At 38.4% G+C, this 26,870-nt stretch overlaps 1 protein-coding gene across 14 annotated transcripts in view; it reads left to right on the top strand.

Moving 5' to 3' along the window:
- osp (outspread) overlaps positions 1-26,870 on the top strand; it is a 418,306-nt gene that overhangs the window by 378,428 nt on the left and 13,008 nt on the right. For 13 of the 14 annotated variants that reach the window (XM_067765574.1, XM_067765584.1, XM_067765576.1 and 10 more), the window contains 6 exons: positions 11,529-16,573; positions 16,647-16,781; positions 16,852-16,988; positions 19,359-19,508; positions 19,639-19,750; positions 23,564-23,954. In XM_067765574.1, coding sequence (XP_067621675.1) covers positions 11,529-16,573; positions 16,647-16,781; positions 16,852-16,988; positions 19,359-19,508; positions 19,639-19,750; positions 23,564-23,954 — 5,970 coding nt within the window. The remainder of the gene's footprint in view (positions 1-11,528; positions 16,574-16,646; positions 16,782-16,851; positions 16,989-19,358; positions 19,509-19,638; positions 19,751-23,563; positions 23,955-26,870) is intronic. The other variant, XM_067765587.1, reaches the window with a different exon arrangement.

Genomic DNA, 26,870 nt, shown 5'->3' on the forward strand with positions numbered 1-26,870 from the left:
CATGTGCTCAATGTACTCTCTTGGCACAGCTGATATAGAATGAAATTCCTAGAAAACCAAGAGTCAGCGCACTTGCGCCTTGACAACTGTTGACAGCCATATTTTTCAAACAGTAACAGACTTCCTTTATTTAGGAAGCAGCGTTAACAAATTAAACAAGATCAGTTCTGAAATCCAGCTCTAAAATCTCGCGAATAACAACTACTTTAGACGAGGTAGGCATTTGAAAAGTAAATTTCTCTCTCGGTAAACGAAAATCATGCTCTACAAGTCACTTATGGTACCCGTCCTGCTATTTGGTGCAGAAGCATGAACGCTGAAAGCATCTGATGAGGCGGCTGTGGAAGTGTTCAAGAGAAAAGTTTATCTACGCGTTGTCGACGGCGAATATCGAGGTAGATTTAAAGATAAGCTGCACGAGCTTTACGCAGACTTCAATATAGTCCAGCAAATTTAATCACAAGGGCTACACTGCCAAGGCCATGTTATGCCAATGAAAGATGACGCGCCGGCAAAGGAATTACTCATATTTATTTATTTATTACAGTTTAATTAAGCCTAGCTTATATCAATTTAAAATGTATTTTATAATTATCTTAACTAGACTAACGTATTCTAACCTAGTTATATCTACCACTACCATAAAGTGCTGAACTGTGGCAGACCTCCGAATTATGCCAACAATATTTTGATGCCAGTTATCTCTGGTATGAAGGCCATTTACGCATAAGCACGAAGGCGACGTCCGAGAGGCGATGCACTGATATGATCGAGTATGCGTTGCAGTATGTGCTTCGGCGACTTTTACGCATGTTTGTAAAGGACGAAGGCAACATCCGAACGGCGATGCACTGATATGATCGAGCGATGCCCGGCAGTAAGTGCTTCGGCGACTTTTATTGTATGCGCACGAGAGCTTGGAAGGCGCTTCTTATCGGAACCCACCCATGGAAGCAGAGGATAAGGGTGGTCCCCCTCCGCTGGAAGGACCAGGCGGAAAACGACGTAAATTTCCTTGGTGATACAAGTTGGCGCCAGTTAGCTGAACGAAGACCGTTTTGCGTGACTTGTTGGATGGCCAAACCCGTTTTAACAGTTAAGCGCTTATTAAGTTAAGTAAGTTAAAACGAAGTTTTTTATGTGCAATCAAAAGCCTCTATTAAGAATCATGACTTTTGTGCTCGAATGGCGGACGAGGCGTTACATGTGTACTTGATCTTGTCTTGATTTTTGGTAAGGTTTTTCAGTTTGGTCGTTAAACAAAGTTCTGGTAATATCACGGACCCATTCAGGCTTCTAAACATTTTCACAGTTAAAGATTACCTTTCGTTCCCTCTGTAGCTTGTATTATATCTCACAAATCTCTATAAGCCTTAACAAAATTTTGAGTTCGTGATGTTTAGGAAAAGTCTTCAGATCAGAGACTCCGTTTTGATTTTATCATTTTATTTATGAGCACCTTAATTAGCTGGGTGACTCAATTTCATATATAATTCCAATGTCACACAAAGGCTGAATGAAATAATTAGTCAAGTTTTCTACATAAAAGCGCTAATTGAACTCAATCTTCCATGCAAAATACAAATGCCTAATTATATCATTATTGCTTTATTGAATGCCTAATTGAGTGAAAAATCCAGTCGGCTTTTCTTGGTGCTTCGATTTTTATTGTCAATGTAACAAATGACAATCAAAAATAAATTATTTTCAATAATTTACGAAAAATAGAAAAACACGAAAAAATTAAATTTTTTCTGAATTTGCTGCAAAAGATAATATGGCTTTTTCAAAATAGGCACATATTTGGTTAGGTGCAACATCCATGAGTAGTTGCGCATGCATTTTATTTTGATTGTATTTATAGTTAAGAAGGATACGGCTGTTTTCCATTTTAACTATTTTTTGTAAAAGCGAAATATTTTTTTGGGGCTGCTGACAGATGTTCGCTTATGAAAAGGGAAACTTTATTATTTCATTAAACAGAATTGTGATTCGATTAAGTTTCTGTGTGAAAACGGTATAAGGCTGGCATATGTGAAAATCATTTAAGTTAAAAAATAATAATTGGTGAGCGACATTTGTGTGCTTTGTACTATCTTTTTGTTAGGCTGTACGGAAGAGAGTTCGAAAAAGCGCGTGCAGCCTTTAAACTATTAGATAAAAGAACTCGTACCTATGTCTAAATATATATATGTATTTCTTCTGTACATCTGTTTGTGACTGAACTCCCCCTAAGCAACTGGACTAGGTTTGATTGAGGTGTATTTGGGGATGCTTTAGATTCACAATTTATTTTTCCGCAAAGTGAACCAAAGGCCAACTTCTTCCAAAAAATTTAATTCTAATCTAATCCTTGCCTGGATTATTTTTTGAGGAACTTCTCTTCCCAGAAAGAGGACTGAGGACCGACCTATTCCAAAAAATCAATTTATGGTGCGATTTGTTTGAAATTTAGTAAGGGTTTCCTCTTCGATAAGTTTAATATTTGAACTTTTTTTCCGGAAAGTGGACCAGGACGGTGCGATTTGTTTGAAATTTATTATTAGGCGATCTGTTGGTAACTTTATAACTCAAGATCGGCTGAACTAATTTTAAAAATAATGGCTGCGTAAGTTGCGTAAAATTTCGTAGAAGCTCTGCAAGTGAGGATGAGTTCCATATGTGCACCCATTTCTGAAATATAGACCGAAATGTGGACCAGAGTATTCCCAGAATGTATTGTCATAATATGTGTATCAAATAGGATGTGTTAATGAGGGCTTTAGGGGAAGGTGTGAAAAGAAAAGCGAGAGTGAAAGGTAGAGTTTTAAAAAAAGCCATGGGCTGAAAAAGAGAAAAAGGAAAATAAGAGATAGAAGTGGGAATTGGAGATGAAGAGGAATAAAGGATAACAGGAAGAAATATAGGGAGAATGTGATGGTAGAACGTGGGAGCAGGAAACGGATGAAGACCGAAGAGAGACAGAGATCAAACGTGGAGAAGTGGAGACAGATACAAGAAGATAGATTTTTTTTTTTTTTTGCAGAAGCTACAATATGACAAATGTCTCTGTTTACTGAGAAATGAGGTACATCGTATCGTAGAGAGGAATATTATGGGGCAGGAAAACGTCTGAATTGTCTATCCATTTACTTGAGTTAGTTTCATATGGTTTCGTAGTGATTTACAAAAACAAAGATCGGACTAGCACATCTGCAGGAAGAAATGTGTTCATGTCCTGCGCTCACCAGGTCATGGCTGCAGTTATTAGAGGCGGCAGGAGTTGCCCGATCTCGAGACAGCAATTAAGCTAGGTCCTAGAAAACTTCTAGTATTTATAACATAAGACCTGATACCTAATAGGGGTTCCTCCGTTTGGTCGTCAAACAAATTCTGGTAACTTTATTGACACATTCAGTCTATGGGATGTCTTTATTGACCGGCCAGTTCAGCCAGCAATGGATGCGTGAATGGGAATAGGAGTTTTAAGGGAGTAAAAGTGGGTGTGGGTGTGGGAAGTAGGAATCGGAATGGGATTGAGAGTGTGTGTGTGAGTGGGAATGGTAGCGGTATTTGGAGTGGGAATGGGTTCAGAAGAGAAGGAAGATAAATGGAATGAGATGTGGACAAAAATAAGTAGAACAGAATGGGATAGAGGACGAAAAGGGGAGGCGAACAAACCAATTTTCGGGCAGAACAAAGTCGACTGGGTACTCTAGTTTTTGTATAACAATTGTTTTCCTTGCCTTTAACTATTCATAATCCATATTGTTAACACCTCATTGAGCACTTAAATAATAAATGAAATAAATACTTTTATTTTTTAACAACCACTTAATAACTTACTAATTAAAATTACGTCTATATTCCTTTCACTTTTAAATGCGCAGGTTCTCTTCCAGCTTAAAGGATAAGAGTAACATACACGATTAACAACAAATATACATATATACTATCTAAATATGTTCTTCGCTTAACGAAGCTTTTACCAAAGTACTTTTGTACATTTAACTTAACAATATTCTTACTCGAACAATTTTGTAAGTGCCTCTTTTGGAAATGCATTCAAAACATTTATTAAATTACCAAATTTTTCCATTCATAATTCAATTCAGTGTATGAAAATAAATTACAAACTTATTACGTTTCACGATCACTGACTGAAAACTATTTTTAAAAATTATAATAAGTTAGGGATCTAACGAGTACTATTTGTGGCTAGTTCACATGTGTTATTACGGATTTGAAATCTATTTTGATTTAAAAAAGGAGTTTCGATCACGTATCGTTAAACGTAATACCGGCCCAGATTCGATAAGAGTCAGCTCACGTTGGCGATTGTATGAACATTAGGCCGGGTCGATTTGGGGGGAGGCAAAAAAATCGCCCATTGCTCTGTGAAAATCATATTCTAGGGATCAAAATAAGAAACTTTGCCGAAGGAACCATACCTCTAAAACGAATTCTGATGTCCCCCCCTTTGGGTCGTAGGGGCAAATTTTGAAAAATCCCACTTTGAAATGCCTATGGTTTTTCTTTTTGGAGTTTATTTTTCTCTTTAAAAATTTATTTAGTCAGAACATATGTAAATGAAAAAATTAATTTAACTTAGTAATAGAAAAGAAATTAAAAACAATTATTAGAAATTAGCGTTTTTACAACCCCCTTTTAAAACCAAGGCATCACTGTGATGCATTTGCATGTCGTAAACATAGTTGTGTGGGTTTTTTATTCAACCGTTTTAAAAAATGAAGGTATCACTGTGACACAATTGCAGATCGTAAAATTGCTTGTGTTGTTTTTTTTAAGCCACCACAACACACAGCAGGTAGAATTGAAATTACCCCTACCCAAAAGTTCGACCCAAAGGGGGGGACATCAGAATTCATTTTAGAGGTATGGTTCCTTCGGCAAAGTTTCTTATCTTGATCCCTAGAATACGATTTTTACAGAGAAATGAGCGATTTTTAAATCGACCCGCCCTAATGAACATTAAACAAAAACATTCTTAGTACCTTTGTTCCAAAGTGAGTGAGACGTTATTAGAAACTTTTTTTATATTATCTAGTATATCTTTGCTCCTGGTTATGAATAAAAATATAAAAAACTGCACAAAACAACAAATCAGCGCCTGAGTGGGGTATCACTCTATCTGAGCTGGAATATCACTCTATATGGGCGAAAATGTTCTAACTCAACATTGCACAGTGTTTCGTGTAGAACAAGCTAGCTGAACAAAATTATTTTATGAGATTTTCCGTTTCATATGCAGTCATTTATTACAACTACGTCATTTTTTTCAGCCATATGTTCTTTTTTTTATTTTTTTCCAAAATTTTACTTCATATGCATATATTTGCTTATTTCATATACAGTAACTCATGTGAATAAGTGACATAGATCAAAAAAAATTTAAAGGACTTAAGAATATTACTTTATTGTACTTAAATTGAATGGACTACAAATCTCAATACTCTAAAAAATTCTAAAAATTCGGAAAAATTATGAAAATTCGTCGAATTTTTCAAACATTTTTTAAATATAATTTAGTTTTTGTTATAGATCGTGACAAAATTTTCTTATGGGAAATTAGTTAAAATATGAAAATTCGTCGAATTTTTCAAACATTTTTTAAATATAATTTAGTTTTTGTTATAGATCGTGACAAATTTTCTTATGGGAAATTAGTTAAAATAAATTTGCGAAAGCGAAAATTGTAAGAATTGTCCAAAAAGGGGGTCTACTTATTTATGTGAGTGACTGTACATATGTACATACATATTTTGTATTTATTTGAGTATTCATCCTGGCACTACAATTTTTACAAAATTATTATATAGTACCGGTCAGGAATGTAAAAGTAAATTACAATAATAATAATAACAATGTAAATAATTAAATTAATTATGTGAAAATTACTTATTACAAAAACTTAAAAGTAAAGTATCATGCAAAGTAGAAAAGACTATAGATTTAAATTAAATAAAACCTGATCCAACAAAAAGTTGTAGGATAGGTTACCTTTTATAATTATGCTATTATTCGCTATCATCACTTTCATTCGATGAGTCACTTGTGGAATAGTCACGAGCATCAGCAACACTACTGTGAAAGCTGGAAACAACTGGGGTATTTATTGACTCCTCAACATTATCGGGGACAGTAAATTTAAGACTTCTGAAGTCAGACTTTTAAATTTTTTCTTAGGTATCTCCCTAAAACTGTTAACTAAGGATCCGATGTTAAAAGCAACATATTCATAAGATCTCTATTCGTGGCTTCACGCGTCTGCTTTTGTGTGTTATAATCCCTGAATCGTCTCAAATCTTTGTTACGGGCTTCCCGTGCTTCCTCAGAAAGTTGACCAATAGGTAAAATTGCTGATTTTATAATATCAGTACTATGCACTAAGAATTTATGAACTGTAACAGGCATATTAAACCATGGATAGAAATCTATGTATAGTTTTTTAGTCTCGACCGCAAATTTTTCAAATCTTTGGATATTTATATTGTACCCTGATGCTAATGCGCGAAGGAGAGTGTCGAATCTTTTGATGAGCATAACATCCAATCCCGTAATCTCAGCACTAGCCTCAGAATTTGCGAAAAACCTACGAGAAGTGTTGCCGTCATTGGTATTGCCGAAACCTGGTTTTGGTTTATCTACTATCAATACAAGTTGTGCAGTATTTATATTACACTCAGGTATTGGCGTAGATGCTACCAAATGGGGTTGTTTTGTATAGCGTTCCTGTGTGGTTATACCTGCATTAGGATTGCTTTGTATGTACCTGTTTTTATGCCTTGGTGACTGGTGCGGTAGGTTGTGGCAGGTTGAAGTCAGTGATCTTCGCCTTTTTGCTTTTAATGTGCTCTTGTTGACCTTGCGCGTTTATTTTTGTGCGTTTTATGGCTACGAGTTTGTTCCCTGTACCTGGCAATTGGTTTTGTCGTTTGTAGATCAGCTTTAATGGTTCAAATATCTCGTCGGAGCTGGTACGTACATACATCCTATTTTATATGTAGAGATAATTAAATCTGCAAAAAAAAATTAAAAATAGATGTGCAAAGAATTCGCAATGGTTTTTTCTTTCGACTATTAGGGAATACTTGCGACTATAACATATGTAAAATTTAGCCCGGATGTCCGCGGATGTATGTAACTTGTTTGTCCCTAAATTTAAAACTATAGAGAAAAAAGCTTTTCTTCTTAATAACGGAATGTTAAATATATTGAAAATACTCTAATTGCGAAAGAATTACTATTAAAAAATTTTACTCACCTTCGAGCTTAGAATACATCAAAAAAATTATATAAAAGTTTTCACTTAAAATAAATATGAAGCTTAATATTCAACAAGAATTTTGCAAATTAATCAATGCATTTTACGGCCACTCCTACCTTCTTACTTCAATTACTCAATATATATGAGAAAAAATATCAAAAAAAAAGCAAAAATCCCGTTATTTTGTTTGTTTTCTTTCATTTCTCATTACACTTTTCTTGGAATAAGAACTTTGTTTTTGTCCAGCTAGCTTGTTCTACACGAAACACTCTGCTTTGGTTTGAAGCAAATCCTATCTCAGAACTCTTTTCAAAACGCCCTATCTCCGGTCAAAATGTATTAAAATGTATGTTGAATTTTTTTCTTTGTACATTTTCGATAGCTGCGTGCTGGACCAAAATTCTACAAGGTTGCTTCTAGTACGATAAGCTGGTAGCAGCTTTTATTTTGGTAGCGTATTCCTCAAATATATGTTAAACATGAAATATAAAAGCCCAACTGTCGGTTGTCGGAGAAAGTCTAGGTACTAACGAACTAGTACTTGTTTGGCACTAAAGGACCACTTCCAAACCAGAGCAATATCTCCTTACGCAAGTGAGTTGTAGAGCTTCATATGTCTTTACTAGAAGTACATAGACCTATTGGGTCCCATGACCTTTCAAGTGCAATGTAAAAACTCAAAGGTGCTGTGTTTAAAGTTTGTTCAGCACAAGTTATTTGTACGAAGCAACCTTTCATAAAAATACTCTGATAACTCAGTTTTGCTCCCTAAGGTCCACTTGCCGAGCGGCAAGTTATTCTTTTAGCTCAGAGTTAACTTGGAAAATTTGTCAAAAATATATGAGTTCAACACCTCATCTAAAGTTAACTCTGAGTTAAAAAGTTAACTTGCCGTTCTACAAGTGGGCCTTAGAGAACGATAAGGTGTAACTTTTAATTTTGCATCACATTCCATATCACTTGAAAGCTTATTTCTTTTTCATAGATAAGATCAAATATTGGCTTTTTACGCGGTTTCTGTGGTTTGCTTTACTTGCTTACTTAATTGGCGCTGTACCGATTAAACAGTTGCGGCCGTCCAACAAGGTGCACCAATCGCTTCTTCGTTGGGCTAACTGTCGCCAATGGGTTACACGAAGAGATTTTTCATTGTTTTCCGCCTGGCCGCCCTCTTTCTTTGTTTCCAAAGACGGATTCCGATAAAAATACTTTTTCTCATCTTCTATTCCTATAACATAGAATACGTTGATGCCTGCGTTAAGCTCATACAACTCATCATTATATTTTCTTCGGTACTCACCATCGCCAATTCGTAGAGGCCCATAAATCTTTCGAAGAACTTTCACTCAAACACTCCCTAAGCCGCCTCATCTGATCTTGTCAATATTCATGCTTCTGCGCCCTATAACAGGACGTGTACGATAAGTGACTTGTAGAACATTGATTTTCGTTTACCGAAAGAGGACTTTACTTTTCAATTGCCTGCTCAGTCCAAGTAGCATTTGTTGGCCAGAGTGATTCTTCGCTGGATTTCTATTTCGAAATTATGGCTACCAACAATGACGTAGTTACCAACGCGCAAATATGTTTGGTTTGGTTTGCATGCCATTTTTTAATAAATTTCTAAAACCTCTTTTGCTGAGTCTTACTTCCTCTTACCTAGCCCCTTTTCTCCATTACAACCTTTCATATTACCTCTTGCTTCAACACTTTATCACTTTCCTCTCTTTTCTCACACTATATACGTCCGACTCCCTTTTTCTCGTCTCCGCCTCTCAATTTTTACCTCTTTTTTCACCACTTTATCACTTTCCTCTATTTTCTCACACTATATATGCCCGACTTCCATTTTCCCTTCTCCTCCTCTCTTTTTTTGCCGAATCCGAAGCCTTCTCTTCCTCTCCTTCTTCTGGCTCATTCTCTCCCTCTCGATCTACCACATGCGATTTTTTTTAAATAGATCGGTCTTTGGTAGATTTTCCGAAAAAAGTATGCTACATTTCTCATTCAAGGCGTCCCACCTTTTTCAACTTCCTTCCCTTTTTTGTCGATCTTCTATCAATTTCTTGGCGGCCACCGTGGTGTGATGGTAGCGTGCTCCGCCTATCACGCCGTATGCCCTGGGTTCAACTCCCGGGCAAAGCAACATCAAAATTTTAGAAATAAGATTTTTCAATTAGAAGAACATTTTTCTAAGCGGGGTCGCCCCTCGGCAGTGTCTGGCAAGCGCTCCGATTGTATTTCTGCTATGAAAAGCTCTCAGTGAAAACTCATCTGCCTTGCAGATGCCGTTCGGAGTTGGCATAAAACATGTAGGTCCCGTCCGGCCAATTTGTAGGGAAAAATCAAGAGGAGCACGACGCAAATTGGAAGAGAAGCTCGGCCTTAGATCTCTTCGGAGGTTATCGCGCCTTACATTTATTTTTTTTTTTCTATCAATTTCCGTCCATTTACCTGTTCTCTCTATTTTCCCACATCTCTTCTCCTTCTCCATGTTCTTAGCTTCTGCCTGTCATTCCACCTCTCTCTCCTAGAGGCTTATCTCATTCCCAGCTTGACTGAGAGCCTTTGGTGCTTGCAATGTCACACATTTGATGAATATCACCACCCCCTTCGATCGGCGTTCAAAAGTATATAGTCATAAGATGTAAGGATTATTTGTGGAGACAAAAGGGTATTCCAGCCAATTGAAAGATTAATTATCCTTTTCTATATATCAAACTTGTTCTTCCCAAATTTTATCATGTTGTAGTTTTAACGCAAAAACTATTTCCGAAGACTTTTAAGTCCGTTATCGATTCGGGCATTATTTTGCCGAATATGAGTTCGGTACCTTCGGTGCTACTTTTAGGTCGTCTCACCTGGTTTAGCTGTTTTCCAGAAGATGTTTACAGTTAACACTGCCACCTCACGGAAAAAATCAGGCGATTATAGTGAGAGATGAAATACTTGATATTTGTAGATCAGCGGTCGAGCCGCAAGGCGCTACCTCTTTCGTCACCTGCTACGAACGGTTAGTGTAGCTGTTTCTGCGCGCGATATCATACCTTTGTATGATGTTTGTAGTTCTAAAAATACTAAAAAAACATGAAGCATAGATTGAGTGCGAATTAATCAATGATAATAATTTTTTGAAAAAAAGCAATATCAAAATAATTCAGAAGTGTTTTTCAATACGTGGGGCACTTGGGCAGTAGTTTGACTAACTACCATGGAAAGCTCTTCAGCGTTAACTCATCTGCATTTCAGTTGCCCGGACCGGCGTAAAACATATAGGTCCGTCATACGAATTTGTAGGAAAAATTAAAAAGTATCACGAGTCAAATTGAAAGAAAAGCTCATCTCCTCGGAGATTTCATTATTTTTTAAGTAATTGTTTCGAAAGCAGTTTAGCTGGGGGGCAATTCACGTTCTGTGAAGTGATAAAATGAAAAAAAATCTGTTCAAATGTATGAAAATTCATTTTCATTTTATCACTTCACAGAACATGAATTTGCCCCCTGATGTTGTTGTCATTGTTGTTGTAGCAATAAAGACATCCTCCGAAGGTTTTGCGTTGTGTTATCGATGTTGATGGTGATGCTTGATGGCCCTTTGCCGGATATAGATCTTGTACATTCCGGTAACAAGCACCATTAGGTTACAAGCCCGACCATCTCGAGCACGATTTAATATGACCACACTGAACCTTCGAGGCTATCCCGGCTTCCACCCCTTAGTTACAAGAAGAATTTGGCGTCGTCAGAGCCTCAGCTGCTACAGAAACAGGATTCGCCACGGGTAGGTGAGGTTGACAATTGGGTTGGAGAAGCTATAAATTGCGATGGCAACCCCTTGAAAGGATTGCGCTACACATCCCTTTGAATTACTTGGGTATTTTTGTAAGCCTCCTAACCCGCGTGGTTCAGTTTAGCTGATCTCCTGACTTTCTATTAAATCTTCAAGAGAATAATTGAACTTATCTTGTTACTGTTATTTGTGAACTCCATTGCCAGTTTCCCACTTTTCACTTTGACATTAACATTGATTTACAAATTGTCTTTTTTACAATGCAAAAGCATCACTAAGCTAATTTATCTCATTTTGATTGCTTCAATCATTTATTCACTCCTGATATCTTAGATCGCCTCTCCTTTAAAAGTTTTGCACTCAAAACGATTTTGGCTTAAGCTCATATTTGTAATAATTCTAAGTTCTAATAATTCTACACCACTTATATTGAATTTTACATTTAAACTTTTTATTTTTGTTTTTATTGTAGTTCCATCATCATGTCTACTCATCGAGGATATCCGGCGGGATGAGAAAACATTCAAAGACATCGCTAACACAATAACAAATCTAAGTCAACAAAAAAATCGCTGGTCCAATACAAATGTCAATAATGTTCTCAATAGTCATCTACATCAAACAACAACAACAACGGAGGCGCAAGAGAAAAATTCGCGTGATGAAACCGATTACCAACGTCCAACGAACAAACAACAATTACAGCATAATCATCATCAGCAACAGCAACAACAACAGAAACAAGGTAATATTGCCAATTTGAGACCAAAGTCATTACCATTGGCAGCAAGTTCTACGCCTGCCATTGTTTCGGCCATAGTCAAGAAGATACCGCCCGTCTTATCGGCGTCAAGCAGCAATAACAACAACCATAAAAATAACGTTAGTAACAAGAACAACAACAACAACGATAGTGTTGGTTCGACAAATGATAGCAGTAATAAGAAAAACAATAGTACACATGAAATTGGAAAGGGGTTGGGGGCTGGTGGTGGCGGTATTGGTTTGAGCAATAATAAGAGCAAATCTAGTCCACGATTGCAATTACAATTGAAAAATCTGCAACAGAAACACGAAAGCAATCAACATCGCCAACAACACTTGCATCAACCCAACAAAAATCAACTTCAGCAGCAACAAAAACAGCATCATCATCATCATAGGCAACAACAAGCGCATGAAAGAGGCGATCCGGATGGTGGCTGTAATCTAGACGATCTCTCCACCAACTACTTGGCTAAAACGGCTGAGTTACGTGTCAATCCGCCAGCCGAGGAGTCACTTAATACGAAAAAGGGTTGGTTAATGAAACAAGATAACCGCACAGGTGATTGGACAAAGCATTGGTTCTCGTTAAGTGGTGCGGCGCTTTTCTACTATCGTGACCCTGTGTCGGAGGAGCGTGGCGTGTTGGATGGCGTTTTGGATGTGAATAGTTTGACGAATGTGGCGGAAGTTAGTGCCTGTAAAAGTTATGCATTCCAACTAACATCTTGGGATCAACGGCGCCTCATTTTAGCTAGTCTTTCGCCAAGCTCACGCAATAGTTGGATTGCTATATTGAGGAACATCGCCGGTTTGCCAATCTTACCGCCAATCAGCACAAGTACGGGTAACAGTAGCACGCCACTAACAGACGCCGATGTGCCGCCATCTGTGGAATTGGTTATCAAAGACAGTGCCGACACCAATACAAATATGACAAGTGAAATTGAGAAGGACTTTATTAAGGCGCAACGTAATCATGAATTGCAAAAGAGTACACCAGCAATGCCCAGTCATCATCAACACTTGAATGAAACTAGTCCGCCCGTAACACCGCCAACTGCGGGGAATGCATCAACCAAAGTAGTTAACGCCACCACAACGCCATCGACACCAAAGAGCGCGCATTTCTCTTCAGACGACGAATATCGCACAGCCTCAGAGGGTGGTCGTCGTGATAGCGTCGACTGGGGTTCACCGCTGTCACCATCACCGCCGATCACAACCTCAATATTGCGCAAACGAGAACCTTTATATGCGCGTTCCATTAACTCAACAACAGCGGCGGCAAGATCACATAAACGTAGCCACTCTTCACCGCCTACATCGCGCCGCAGCACTGTGGACAGCGTTGCATCAGATGAGTTGCCACAATCGCCTGTCATGCAGCCCGTGCAAGAGGAACTCAGCATTGACAAAGAATTACAATTTCGTCTGAGTGTGGCAGAAAAGGAGCGTAATATGTTGCGCGATGAAGCCAAAGAACGTGAGACGCGCATGTCAGAATTGCTAACAACGTTAGAGCGCACCGAACAACAACTCAATGCACGCTTACAAGAGATGCAGGCAGTACGTGATACTTTGACAGCGCAACTGGAGGAGACTAAGCGCAATGCAGAGGATATTGTTGAGCGTTTGAACGAAGAACTACAAGAGAGCCAGCAAAAAATTAAAGATCTAGAGGATCGGCTGGCACGTGGCATCGATGAAAATGAAGCGCTCTATAAGCGTGTGCATGAGCTGGAGGGCAGCAGCCTTAACAGCTTCAGCCAATTGAATCGTTGTAAACTTAAACGCATGGATTCTTTGAGCGATCTTTCACAAATCGGAGACATTGATCCATTCGCTTTGGAGCGTGATCCACTTGCAGATGAATATAACGAGTTACGTTCACGCTTTGAAAAAGCCGTGAACGAGATAAGAGCAATGAAGCGTGAATTGAAGGAGTCACAGAATCAATTTGATTCTCTGGAAATATCATATGCTGCGCTAAAGCAAGACCTTGAACGCAAAGAACTTGAAGATCGTGCACGAGTGCAGATGATGGCTGCACGCATACAAGATCTAACGCTTAAATATAGTAGTTCTGAGAGGCAAGTGCGCACGTTAAAACAAAAGATGGCCAAGTCCGAGCGCAGACGATCGCTTTCCCTTAAGGGCAAAGAACAAATGAGCATACCGAAAGAACTTGAACTGAAAGTGTGTGAGTTGGAAGCAAAAATTGATGAAATGGATAAATTCACCAGCGCAAGCTCGGATACCAGCCGTTCAATTTCGAAGAAGTCTTCAAGACGACGTTCACTTGAAAGTAACGCCAGCAATAGCGATCCACTACAATTCATGTTGCGCTTAAATGATTTGGAAAAACGTTTGGAGGATACTTCAGCCGCTGGCTCTGTCTGCTCGTCGTCCACGCCAACACCTTCCTGCAGCACACCAACCATTGAAGGTGCTACTAAACATTCTCAATCCAAAGTACCCGACCATTTGATGGATCGTTTGCGTTGTCTCGAGAACGTTTTAGTAACGAGCCGTGATCGCCTCGAACAAGGTCTGCATCAGCTACAAAATTTACGCTCGTCACACAGTCGTCGCTCGGTATCACCCATCACCGACCGTAAGGATTCATACCGTTATATACAGCGTTGCCTGAGCGAGGTCGTTGAATTAATACGCGAGTCTTGCGAAACTTGCGTAATTAGTGGATGTGGGGATAAATGCACGGTGCCTAATGTAATGTTGTTGCCCGCTTCCAATCCTGTTAAAATTGCGCTCACACAACTAGAGTTGCAACTGCGTACTAAATTATCCGAACTGCTGAAACAACGTCGTGTGCTACGTGAACGTAATGAACTAACCGAGCGCAAAAATATGGAACTCTTAGCCGAACGTGTAGCATTCGAAAGCGTGTGCTTCGGTAAATTACGAGACTCTGTTATGCGCGCCGAGAATCCAGAACTTTTTGGTGAGCGACAAACGCGTGCGGAGGTTGCCGAGACTTCTCATTTAATGACAATGCTCAAAGCAAAGCTAAGTGGTAAATGTGCACTCAAGTCCACTGGCACGCTCGACATATTAGCTGGGGTATTGGCAAGACGTTTAATGCTATCCAACTATCGTAAAAAGACATCAAATAGTAAAGAGCACCTCGACCCAGTTGATCAGAATATAATGGACGATTTGCTCAGACAGCAGCACGAAATCAGCCTGATTGCAAAACGTTACAAAAACAATGCAATGGAAAATGTTGCAAGGGGACTAGCTGCTGAGACCCTAAGTTATATTTCAGGCAACGATCTAGTGCAAGGCGCAGTGCAGGAAGCATGGCGTCAAGCGCAAGAAACTCTCAATGCCGAGCTGGTGCAATCTGAGATTGCACACATAATGTTACGTAATGCGGAGAGATTTGAACACTCACTTACACCTTCATTTGGTTACACGCTCACCGCTGAAGAGCGACTGTCATTCGAAAAATTCGCCGATTCTGTACATGACGCGTTACGCAAGGAAATGGAGTTGGCAGTCGCGCAACTCACACAAAGCTACAAAGAGGCCATAAAACAGATGAAACACGGCCAGTGGCGGCTGCAGTTCGAGCAGGAGCGTAAGATATCGGAAGGCAGGCAGTTACTTTCCGATTTCGCAGATATCATAGCTCACAAAGCGCTGGTAGATGCACGTATTATCGTTTTACGTGGAGAGTATGTGGAACAACAACTAGCGAAGGAAAATGCAGATCCCATTAAAATGGAACCGCGCAAAATTGGCATTACAGCGCTTCAACGCTATGAGAGTCTTTTTGAGGAACTATCAAATGATTTGCAGATTAACAACCCAGCAGACATATTAGCTGATGCTGATTTCGAGTTCATTTATAAACAGCACACCATTGATTTTTTAAATGATCGTCAAGTTTTGTCTGAAATCTCAACTTTCCTCAGTCAGTTGGAGGATTCGTTGATTGCTCTACAATGCGAAGCATCAGCGTCCGCTTCCACGACGTCCATGCCGCGTTCAACCATTTCCATCGAAAATTTACAAGATGTTTGCAATAAATGTGGTGATTTACGGCAACGCGCCGATCAACTCTGCCAAGAGATACATCGTGCACTCAACACACCATGCCAACATTGTAGACAAGTGCATGAGAAATTGTTAAGAATACAACAACAACACGAGAGCGAACTAATACAAATGCAACAGGTGCATGCCAAAGATAAGAGCTCATATTTGCAACAGCTTGAAAATCAGCGCAACGCTTTAAAGAAACTCGAAGCCGAAAAAGATGACATCAGTGCGGAGCTGCAACGCAGTAATGATTTGCTGGAGCAGCGTACTAGCGAGATCTCAACTGTTAATGATAAATTGCAAACCAAAGAGCAAGAACTGCGCAGCAAGATGGATGACCAATTGTCGTTGCTGCGTCGACTTGAAGAACAAGCGGAAAGATTGCGTATACACGAGGAGGAGAGCAATGCATTGGTGGAAAAATGTGGACGGCTAGATGAAGAATATGCGGTGCTGCTGCAGGAGCGCGATTATTTACAAGCGGAGCTAAAGAAAGAGAAAGAGCGTAGCCGACGTTTCGAACGACGGTTGGAGATGTTGGAACTCGAGCATAGTAAACAGCTTGAGTGTTTGCAGGAAACGTATCGTGAGCAATTGATGTCACACTCACCCGATTTGAGCAGTGCCACAACTGACGATGAAAGTTTTCGCCAACGCTATCAAGCGGAAATAGTACAGCTTCGCGTAAGCTTGCAGTTGATAGAACTGCAATATTTCTCACTAACTAAAATGAACATATTTATTTCTCTGATTTTAGACTCTTTGTGAAAAGGGGCTCTCAGCAATGGAATCATCTCATCGCCGCATTATAGCCGATTTGCAGGAAAACCATCGGCAAGAAATTGAGCAGCTACTAATTGAGAAGGAAACAGCTTTGGCTGAAGAAACGCAGGTATGGGAGATGTGATCATTGTATTGAATGCATTTGTAGTGTTGATAATATATTTAATTTTATTTATCAGGCCACTTTGGCTGCACTGGATGCCATGCGCAAAGCTCATCAAAGCGAGGTGCAACGTGAGGTGGCTCGTTTCAAACAAGAGTTCTTAAAAAACTTCCAGAAAGGCGAACACTCGGCCTACACTGCCAAGGCCAATGAGTAAGTAACGGCCTCTATGAAAATTCTTTTACCTAAACCAGTGTAGAACTTCTTAAATAAAACTCTCTCAAGCTGAATACTATCCACTTTCCTAGCTACAGGGCCAGTCATACCTCCTCTGATTTTTTGCCGGATTTCTTTTTTGGACAAATTAATTGTAGTAAGCTAGTACCCTGACAACCGAGGTTCGAATCCAGATAATAAAATTTATTTTCTCTGTATGATGTTTTTTCAAGACTATAATCTTTTCTGAAAAAAAAAATGTTACCCTCATGTTGCACTCTTAAACTCTAACTTTTGAACGGGGTCACTTGGAATGAGACCTAATGAGACCCCCTTTCTTATATAAGGTAACACACAAGCACAAAAGAGACCTGAAAAGACCAACAGGGCGACATTATTTTCAGAAAAGAAAATGCCATGGCACCGGCTGGTTTCCTGCGATGGAAAGTATTAGTGTGTTTGATCGAGGATGCAGGTCGGATGCATCGGCGAATATCACTATCTCTCGGAATGTAGTTTATATTTGGTAGAAAGTGCTGAGTAGGCGGTGAAATCTTCCCTCATATGGAGTATTACATTTGAAGCATAAATATAAGCGAGCCACTAATGAGGCATGAAATGATGAGCCTGTTTAGTTTTTATCGCTCCAAAATGAAGAAACGTGTTTGGTCCGAAGAGAGATATGCAATACAGACATACTCTACAATACGATGAAGATATCTTCAGTGGGAGCGTGAATGGGAACGTGAGTTTGAGTGGAAGTAGAGTTAGAGAAGAATAGGATGATGGGAGAAGGAATGAGTGGATCAGGAGCGCAGGTTCTCTCTACCTGAGTGAAAGGGGGAGAGAAAAATAGAGAGGGGAATGCGGCAATTTCGAAGTATATGAGAGTCAAAGTTTGTGTCGAACAAAGACTTCAAAACGGCCGAGAAATTATAAGGCAAAATTAAATTTTCCTTTTTCCCTTCTACGCGCTTCGGAGAAACGCATTCCATAGGGAGCCTGATAATATTCCCCACGTCACCCGTAGTACGTAATGGCATAAAGGGATCGAAGTAGATGTATACTTTCTAATATCGAAATTATCAGCATCGAAAATGAATTGTCCGTCCGTCCGTTAACACGACAACCTGAGTAAAAATTGCGATTTCTTTACCATATTTGTTATACAGGCCTATCTGGACCCACAATAGATTGGTATTGAAATGTATGTCTTCCCTCTACACTCTGGCGATTTTGTTAAAATATCCGAGATAGCTGCATGGACAGTCAATATTACTTCAAAGTTTTCTTGGGGAACTGTATCAGACACACATTCTTGAACATCATATATATGAAGCGGCTGCCACATTAGAGCTTCTTGCCGAAATTAAGTACCTAGGACACTATTTTTCTGGGTCTAGGGACCGAATTATTCGCCTACATTTATAGTTCACATTCTGTTTTTAGGAAGCGGATTGCTCGAAATGTTGATAGAGGAAACCAGATAAAGGACAGGCTAGGGCAGGAGAAAGACACTAAGAAACATACTGATGAGCGGGGTAGGGAGAAGGAGAGGGACCTAGAGAGAGATGGATACAGAGAGGGAAAGGAAAGGAGATAAAGATGACAACATGTTGAAAGTCATGCAGATAAACTAAATCTAGATCAGAAGCACATCTCACAGGTCACAGCTGCAAAATACACGCAAAAAATGATATGCACTCCATGCAATTCAAAGTATGCAAGATTACGGAAGCACCCAATTGCGAATAGCAAGCATCAGTAAAAGGCGCCAAAAAATTTGCACATTAAATAACCAAATACGACGAAAAATTTTAAAAAATCATTGCTCAATCTTTTCGTGAGCGAATTGAGAGCAATGATAGGAATAACGCTGAAACAATTCGTTGCACGAAAATGTACAAACGTTGGAGAATGCAATTTATATTGCACGGATTGCATTGCATTTTTGCATGTATTTTGTTGTTGTGACTTTATAATTCGTGCAGTGACAGCAAGTGACAGAAAACGTCGGCCAACAACCAAAAATCCCACCTTGTTCCACAAAAAAGTTGTACGAACAGCACAGCCCTATAGTTTTGTTTACATTTGCGCTATATGTGTGAGCAGTATGGGCAATCACATAAATAGGTACGTTGCGGAATGGAATGGTCAATGGCGCAGATAGGGCCATTATACTAGCCAATTTAGGAGTATACTTTTTGCTGAGTTCATGCATTCCGTGCACCGTCTGCAAGACAAAGCGAATCCCCCTAATCTGTGCAATCCCATTGTTTTTTGATGTCACCACAAGGAAATAATAACTTGGGAATCATGTATGAACGCGTTTACCAATATTGTAATATATGCAATTTCATTTTACAGAGAGGAACTAGAAGAGTTACGTCGCGAGATTTTGTCTTTCTCCGAGAAATTCTCTATAAAATGCGTGGAAAATGCTACATTGGAGGAAAAATTGCGTAACACAACGCAAAAATTGAAACATTTGCAACAAATGCAGCAGTTGGAGTTAAGGTACGTAAAGTAAAACCTGCATCTCGTTAGTTAAATTCACAAAAACCTTAGCCAACAGATTTTAGGATAACGTTATTTGCCATTTGAATACTTATGTTTTGAATATTTATTTATTTTTTGTATGCTATAGAAATAAACAATTTCGTGCGCGCTTAGCTTCCGAGGATCCCACGGACGACGTTAACTTCGTTCAAGGCCTCGCCTCAGCCAAAGATGATGGTATAGCATGCGAAGACAGTGAGGTAGGTATCTAATTTACTTTGTAAAAAAAATGTGTACACTGCAAGAAAAAAATGGTAAAATCAACCGAACTACCGGTATTTCTGTAAATTTGTATCCATCGCAAATAGCTCTTGAATAAACTTTGTACAAATAGTTGATTCTGATTTAACCGTTTAACAGTCAGATCAACAAAAAAAAATTCTTTAGTAGTAAGCCACAGCTCTGTTAAAAAAAAACCAAAAAACATACAAATAAATAACGGCTTTCCAAAGATTTTGATGTTGCTTCTTACAGACCTTGATCACGGGACTTTCAAGGTAACATCAAGGAGTACCACGTGGTTCTTCACTTGGTCCTTCCATCGGAGTGGGGTTATTAGTGTATTCCACACTGAAATATATTACTTTCCGTGTTTTTTTTTTTTTTTTATTCATTTAAAGTAGAGAAACCGACCTTCAGTAAACAGAAATTTCTTTAGTAAGTGCTGCCTTCGGCGCTACCTATTTAGCTTAGAAATCAAACAACTCTTTTCAAAACCTTCTATAAATCTCTCATCAGAGCTACCGTATCGAGTCGGATGGCCTTTTGTTAGAGGGAAAATTCCTGTCGACTTTATTAAAAGGTCTTCTCGGTGATGCCAACCGCTATATCATGTGATGGAAATGCATGAAGAATATATTCCTATCGGCACCCGTATTTGGAAACAGACAAAGTGGGGGACCTACGCCAAGAAAACTTGATCTTCCTTGGTGTTCGCGATTGATGTCAGTAATATTGAAACAAGGATAGCTGACCTGACTTGCTACGCAACGCCAAAATATCCCAGGCAGTTAAGCGCGAATTGGTGGTGATGATAAAATCTCTTCATCTATCTCCTTTTTCCTAAAAGCCATCAACACAAAGCCGCATAGTCATACCTAAATTGAGACTAGATTTTTGAAAATTGAAAAACTATTTTATTTGGACTAGGAATATCCACCAATTCAACAAATATATCTTCTGCAAGTTTTTAAAAATAAATACGATTCTAAAAAAAAAACGATTCTTCAGTCCTTAAAAAAAGATCTATAAAAAATCGAATCGAAATCCAGCTCTATACTTTACTAACAATTATTAATGTCACCCTAAAAATGTCAATGAACAATGTTAAAATATAACAGTGGCTGTTGGCAGTGGCGCCATGAGAGTAATGCTTGGTTTTCACTGGTTCAAATTGGACCACAAGCTTGGTCATATCAACGGCTTTTCACACATAATCAAATGCATTTGCCTTTCGTTTTGACTACAAAGTGACAATTAAATTCTCCAATAAATGAAAACGGGAATTGCCCAAAGGTCTGTGAAATTTGACATTGAAATTTCATTCGCTAACATGGGGGAAATTACGTTTGCCAACTGGCGTCCGATCAATAAATAATGCCACCGCGTGTGAAACGAAGGAAAATAATAAAACGAGTTGTGAAATAAATGAACTCAAAATTTTAGCGTGGGTTTTGACCGCGCACTGCTTTATCGACTTCGAGTCTGTAATGTTATTAAAAATCGAATCGAAATCTAACTCTACTCTTTTACTAACAATTATTAATGTCACCCTAAAAATGCCAATGAAGAATGTTAACATATAACAGTGGCTGTTGCAGTGGCGCGATGAGAGTAATGATTGGTTTTCACTGGTTCAAATTGGACCACAAGCTTGGTCATATCAATGCAAACGGCTTTTCACACATAATCAAATGCATTAGCCTTCCGTTTTGATTACAAAGTGACAATTAAATTCGACATTAAATGAAAACTGGAATTGCCCAAAGATCTGTCAAATTTGACATTGAAATTTTATTCGCTAACATGGTGGAAATTACGTTTGCCAACTGGCGTCCGATCAATAAATAATGCCACCGCGTGTGAAACGAAGCAAAATAATAAAACCGGTTGTGAAATAAATGAACTCAAAACTACAGCGTGGGTTTTGGCCGCGCACTGCTTTATCGATTTCGAGTCAGTAATGTTATATCAGAGAGGATAGATAGAATAAGAGACGTCATTTCATACTTTTTGCGAAATTTATTTGTAATGTCCCATTGAGGGGTAATTTTAAATTGCTTCTACACATTTTCATGTGGTATTATTGATTGTTTTAAAGGATCGTATTAATTAAGCAATTCATCCTCTTTCCAACAATCACAATATCTTAATATATAAAAAACACGTGTCACAAAAGTGAGGCCAATGGACTCCTAAACTACTGAACCGATTTTGAATTTGTTTTGCATCCGGTGTGGAGTTCGATCTGACTTGAAATATAGGATAGGTTATATCTCAGTTTATAGTCGCAATATTATTTTATTGCAATTTTTTTTATTTGTTTCTACGTAATATTAAAATGTTAGGTATACGCAGTGGCACTCATATTTTCAGGTGGTGCGGATATACTTCCGTGTAATTGCTTGGTGTTTAATTAAACAACCTGCTTATGAATAAAAAATATTATAGCGAATGATATCAAGTATAACACATCACCAGGCCCGCCGAGTGTGTTAGTTGGTCGCCGGTGTTTGAAGAGATGCGTCGGTCGATTTTGTTCAAACTTTCACACAAGTTGCGTAAACCTCACGCGGTAGTTACTACAGGTACAGGGTCTCGAGATATAGGCCAAAACGTGGGCCAGTGAATGCCTAGACAGTGTTTATACAATATGGATATCAAATGAAAGCTGTTGATGAGTGCTTTGGTACAGAGTAATATATTATCCAGAGACCGACTGGGATTAGGACTACGACTGGGAATGAGACTCGGAGTGAGACTGGGACTGGAATAAAATACATACCACCCTCTGGGACAGGCAATAAGGGATGCAGAAGAATGAGAAGGAATTGAGAGAAGAGAAAAGAGAGAAGGAGATTGAGAAAGAGATAGAAAGAGACGAAGATGGAGATAGATGAAGCGAAAAAGACGGAGGGAGGAGTGAATAAAAGGATTAGGAAAAAGTGAAGAGGGGGAGGGCAGAGTCAGACGGAAAAAGATTATTAAAATGTATGCATATAGGCCAATTTAGGACAGGATAACGTCTGCCGGGTCTTCTAGTATATTAATATAAACTTCTTAGAAATGTGTAGAAGGCAATTTTCTAACACCCGCCAATCAGGTACATTACAAATAAAAACTGAGATGATTTCTCTTATTCTATCTATTCTCTGTGGTTATATAATAGAAATGCTTTTGACCACAACTCAGCAGCGAGTTTTTTGACCTAACGAAAACCAAACATAAGTTTCTCTTTAAAATTAGCTGCTGCATTTGCATATTACTGACAGTTGTTCGCTGTTAAAATGGTCAATGAAATCAGTGCTTTTAAGAGAAGAATCAGTTAGATTGATTGAAAATCTGTAACTTTTACAGAAAGTTGTTAACTTGAGACCAATCGTTTTTCTACTGTTGAAATGACTATACAAGTTTGTTCTCTTGACAAGAAAACACCGTTGAATCAACCATAATGCGATAAATTTTACTGAATGATTGTTATTTCAAGAACAACAAACCTTATTTGTTGATTTTACTAGTTTCATTTCTTTCGGTGTATGTCCTTTCGATATTAAATATATATTATGCAAATTTTGCTTCATTGTAAATTAGTATTTACAAAGTTTGACTTTTTTTTAGTTAAATATGTACAGAAGTAATTTTACAACTGTAACTAATCATCTAGAATTTAAACTAATTAAAACTCATAACGGTATTATTTTATTGTTATTATTCTATTTCAAATGTATGTTGTCACAATCAATTGAACAATGAAACAAATACAAACAAAAATACACATTTAAATATACAAATAGCCAAATTTGCATGCGCATGTAGTGTTTCATAAGTTTTCCGAAACGAATACAACAAATATAGTGCCAATGCCATCACCAATGATGTCAACACAGAGTACATCATTCAAAAGTTATGATTCACCTGCCATTGGTGGAGCATATTCCTTGACTCCGTTAGCTGCTTTTGCACAGCCAACAACGACTTCTGAAGCCAAACAAAATACTTCGCTTAAATCGGAATCGATAGAGAAAAAATCAAATGATGAAGATGATGATGATGACGACGCTGTCAATACTGATAGTATTGATGATGATTGCGATAATGATGAACTAGATGCCAGCTATTATACCTATGAGCCTTGTTATAAGCAAAGCAATTTGTATTATTTTCAAAGTAGGCTGAGTTTTGAAGGTAATGGCAATTTATGAAAAGCATAAAAATCTTTCTATATCTTTCACAATCGCTGTGTCTGTACTTTCATCTCTTATGTGTAACTGTACCTTCTGTTTTGTGATATCTGTATACTTTGGTATATTTTATAATATTATGCAATGATAACATATTACACCGTACTTACATGGGTTACGTTTCTTTTGTAAAAAATTTCGTCGCTTTACTGAAACTTTACTTATTTAGCATTTGCAAAACTTTTATTAAGCATTAACTACATTTACTTAGAAATAGTTTGTTATACACATATAAGTACTGTTTTGTCAAAAGTGATTGCCAGCGGTGTTGTTGTAGCGATAAGGTTGCTCCCCGAAGGCTTTGGGGAGTGTTATCGATGTGATGGTCCTTTGCCGGATACAAATCCGGTACGCTCCGGTACCATAGCACCATTAAGGTGCTAGCCCGACATCTCGGGAACGATTTATGTGGCCATATTAAACCTACAGACCATTCCCTCCCTCCCTACCACCAAGTTCAATGAGGAACAACAACAACAACCACCACGAAAACACCACCCAATGGGTTACGGGGCATAGAATATACCCGCAGGGGGTTATATAGCGCAAAACTTTCAAGGGATTGCCAGCGCAATATATAGCCCATGGATCCTCATGGATTTATGGGGGTGGGAGGGCGGAATTGCCTAGAAGGTTTCATGTGGTGATAGCAAATCGTTTCCGAGATGATCGGGCTATTACCTTAATGGTGCTTGTTACCGGACCGTACAGCACCTGCATCCGGCAAAGGACCATCAACATCGATAGCACTCCCCAAGGCCTATGTTACTACACCTAAAATAAAAAAATTTAAGGCGCGATAACCTCCGAAGAGATTTTAGGCAGAGATTCTCTTCCAATTTGCGTCGTGCTCCTTTAAAGTTTTCTTAGAAGTTGGCGGGACGGGGCCTATTTGTTTAATGCCGACTCCTAACGGCATCTGCAAGCCAGAGTTTTCACTGAAGAGCTTTATATGGCAGAAGTACACTCGGAGTGCTTGCCAAACACTGCCGAGGGGCTACCCCGTTAGAAAAATTTTCTTCTAATTGAAAAAACGTTTGATGTTACTTTGTCCGGTAGTTGAACCCAGGACCCTCGGTGTGGTAGGCGGAGCCGCTACCACTACACCACAGGGCCCCTACTACAACTACAACCAAAAAATATCTAAAATCTTCAGCAATGTAATAAAAATCGTCGGAGAACTAAGTTGCTCATAGTGGTTTTTGCGCTCAACACTGTCCAACAAATTGTAGAATACACCAATTAATCGTCTCCAATCAGGACAAAAGTTTATGTGTAATATTTTTGTCCTTTGTATTATCGCTTAAAGGAGTGATATTTAAACAAAATGAATATTTGATCTATAAGGACCACCCTAATGTAATTACAGACATATTAATGTATGAGAATAAACTACACTGCAAGAAATGGTGCTAGTAAAATCAAAGAACCGCTTCTGTTGTTCTTGACTTAACGGAGATTCGGTGAAATTGATCGAATTATGGTCAATTCGACCGAGTTCTTTGTCAAGCGAACAAATTAGTTTAGTCATTTCAACAGAAGAGAAATCGTCGCTCTTAAGTTAACAAAATTTTGTAAAATGGACAGATTCCTGATCAATATAACTGATTTTTCTGTTAACACAAATATTCTTACAGGTAATTTCAACGATCAATTGTCAATACATGAGCAAATTTCAAAGAGAATTTTACGCTCACTGCGCTCTCTACTTTGTATTTATGACGATGGTGACTTGTTAAAAAAAAAAACCATCAAATCGAAAAAACACACAAAATGGGGAAACAACAAAAAACTAGTTTTTCACTTATCAATACAAAACGAAAAACCCCTTTTTTGAATTTACTGTGCAAAAAATTATGAGATACCGGGACACATATATATCGGGTACAATTTTGCAACTTCTCGTCCAAGCGAAATGCAAAATTGCGCCCTCTTGTTGCAAAAGTTTTGCTTGAACGAACAGGATTTTTCCAAAGTTAGTAACATTTTGTTCAAGTTTTAATGAATTTTTACTCACGCGAACGAATCTAATAAGATAGTTAATAAAAAAAATCCTTTTTTAATGTTGCTGTTTCCGACAAAATAAAAGTTTGAGTTGTTTTGGAATCGTTTCAACTTAAAGTGTTACGAAAATTAAACTTGCGGAATTACATGTAAAGTTACTCCAGTGGTGAATTACCTTCCTGCGATTTGATTCTTTACTTTTCTATAACTCACAAGTTCTCTTTTTAAAATGTTACGTCAAACATTTATACTACAAGTTTTGTTCGAAACAATCAAGTGTGCAACTACATGCGAGAGAAGAAATTGAGAATGAGATGAGCTGCAACTGAAAGAATTGAGAATCAGTTTTGTGACTACTATTTTCATTTCTATATTCATATGTATGAATATGTAGCAAGCATGCGTATTTATGTATTCACATATTTACGTATTTATATAGCGGGCACCGTGGTGTGATGGTAGCGTGCTCCGCCTACCACACCGAAGACCCTGGGTTCACACCCCGGGCAAAGCAACACAAAAATTTTAGAAAAAAGCTTTTTCAATTAGAAGAAAATTTTTCTAAGCGGGGTCGCCCCTCGGCAGTGTTCGGCAAGCACTCTGAGTTAGAGGTTTACTCCGATCTTACTTAAAAATGCTTGATTTTTCTATTTAAAAAAATAATATTTAGGAAAGGTTTTGTTTGTATGTATTTAAGGAAATCAACGTGTTGGCCAGTTCGGAAAGATCCGGGGTTTTTGCCTCAAGATCTCGCAGTCCGTTCAAAAATTTTCAGGAGTAGCTCCTTGCTGAGGGATTGTCCCTCGTTCGCTTACTCCAGAGAGGCTTCGAACCTAACCCCGGTCTTTGGAATTGG

The sequence above is a fragment of the Eurosta solidaginis genome, chromosome 2 (assembly GCF_040869045.1).
Source record: "Eurosta solidaginis isolate ZX-2024a chromosome 2, ASM4086904v1, whole genome shotgun sequence".
NCBI lineage: Eukaryota > Metazoa > Arthropoda > Insecta > Diptera > Tephritidae > Eurosta > Eurosta solidaginis.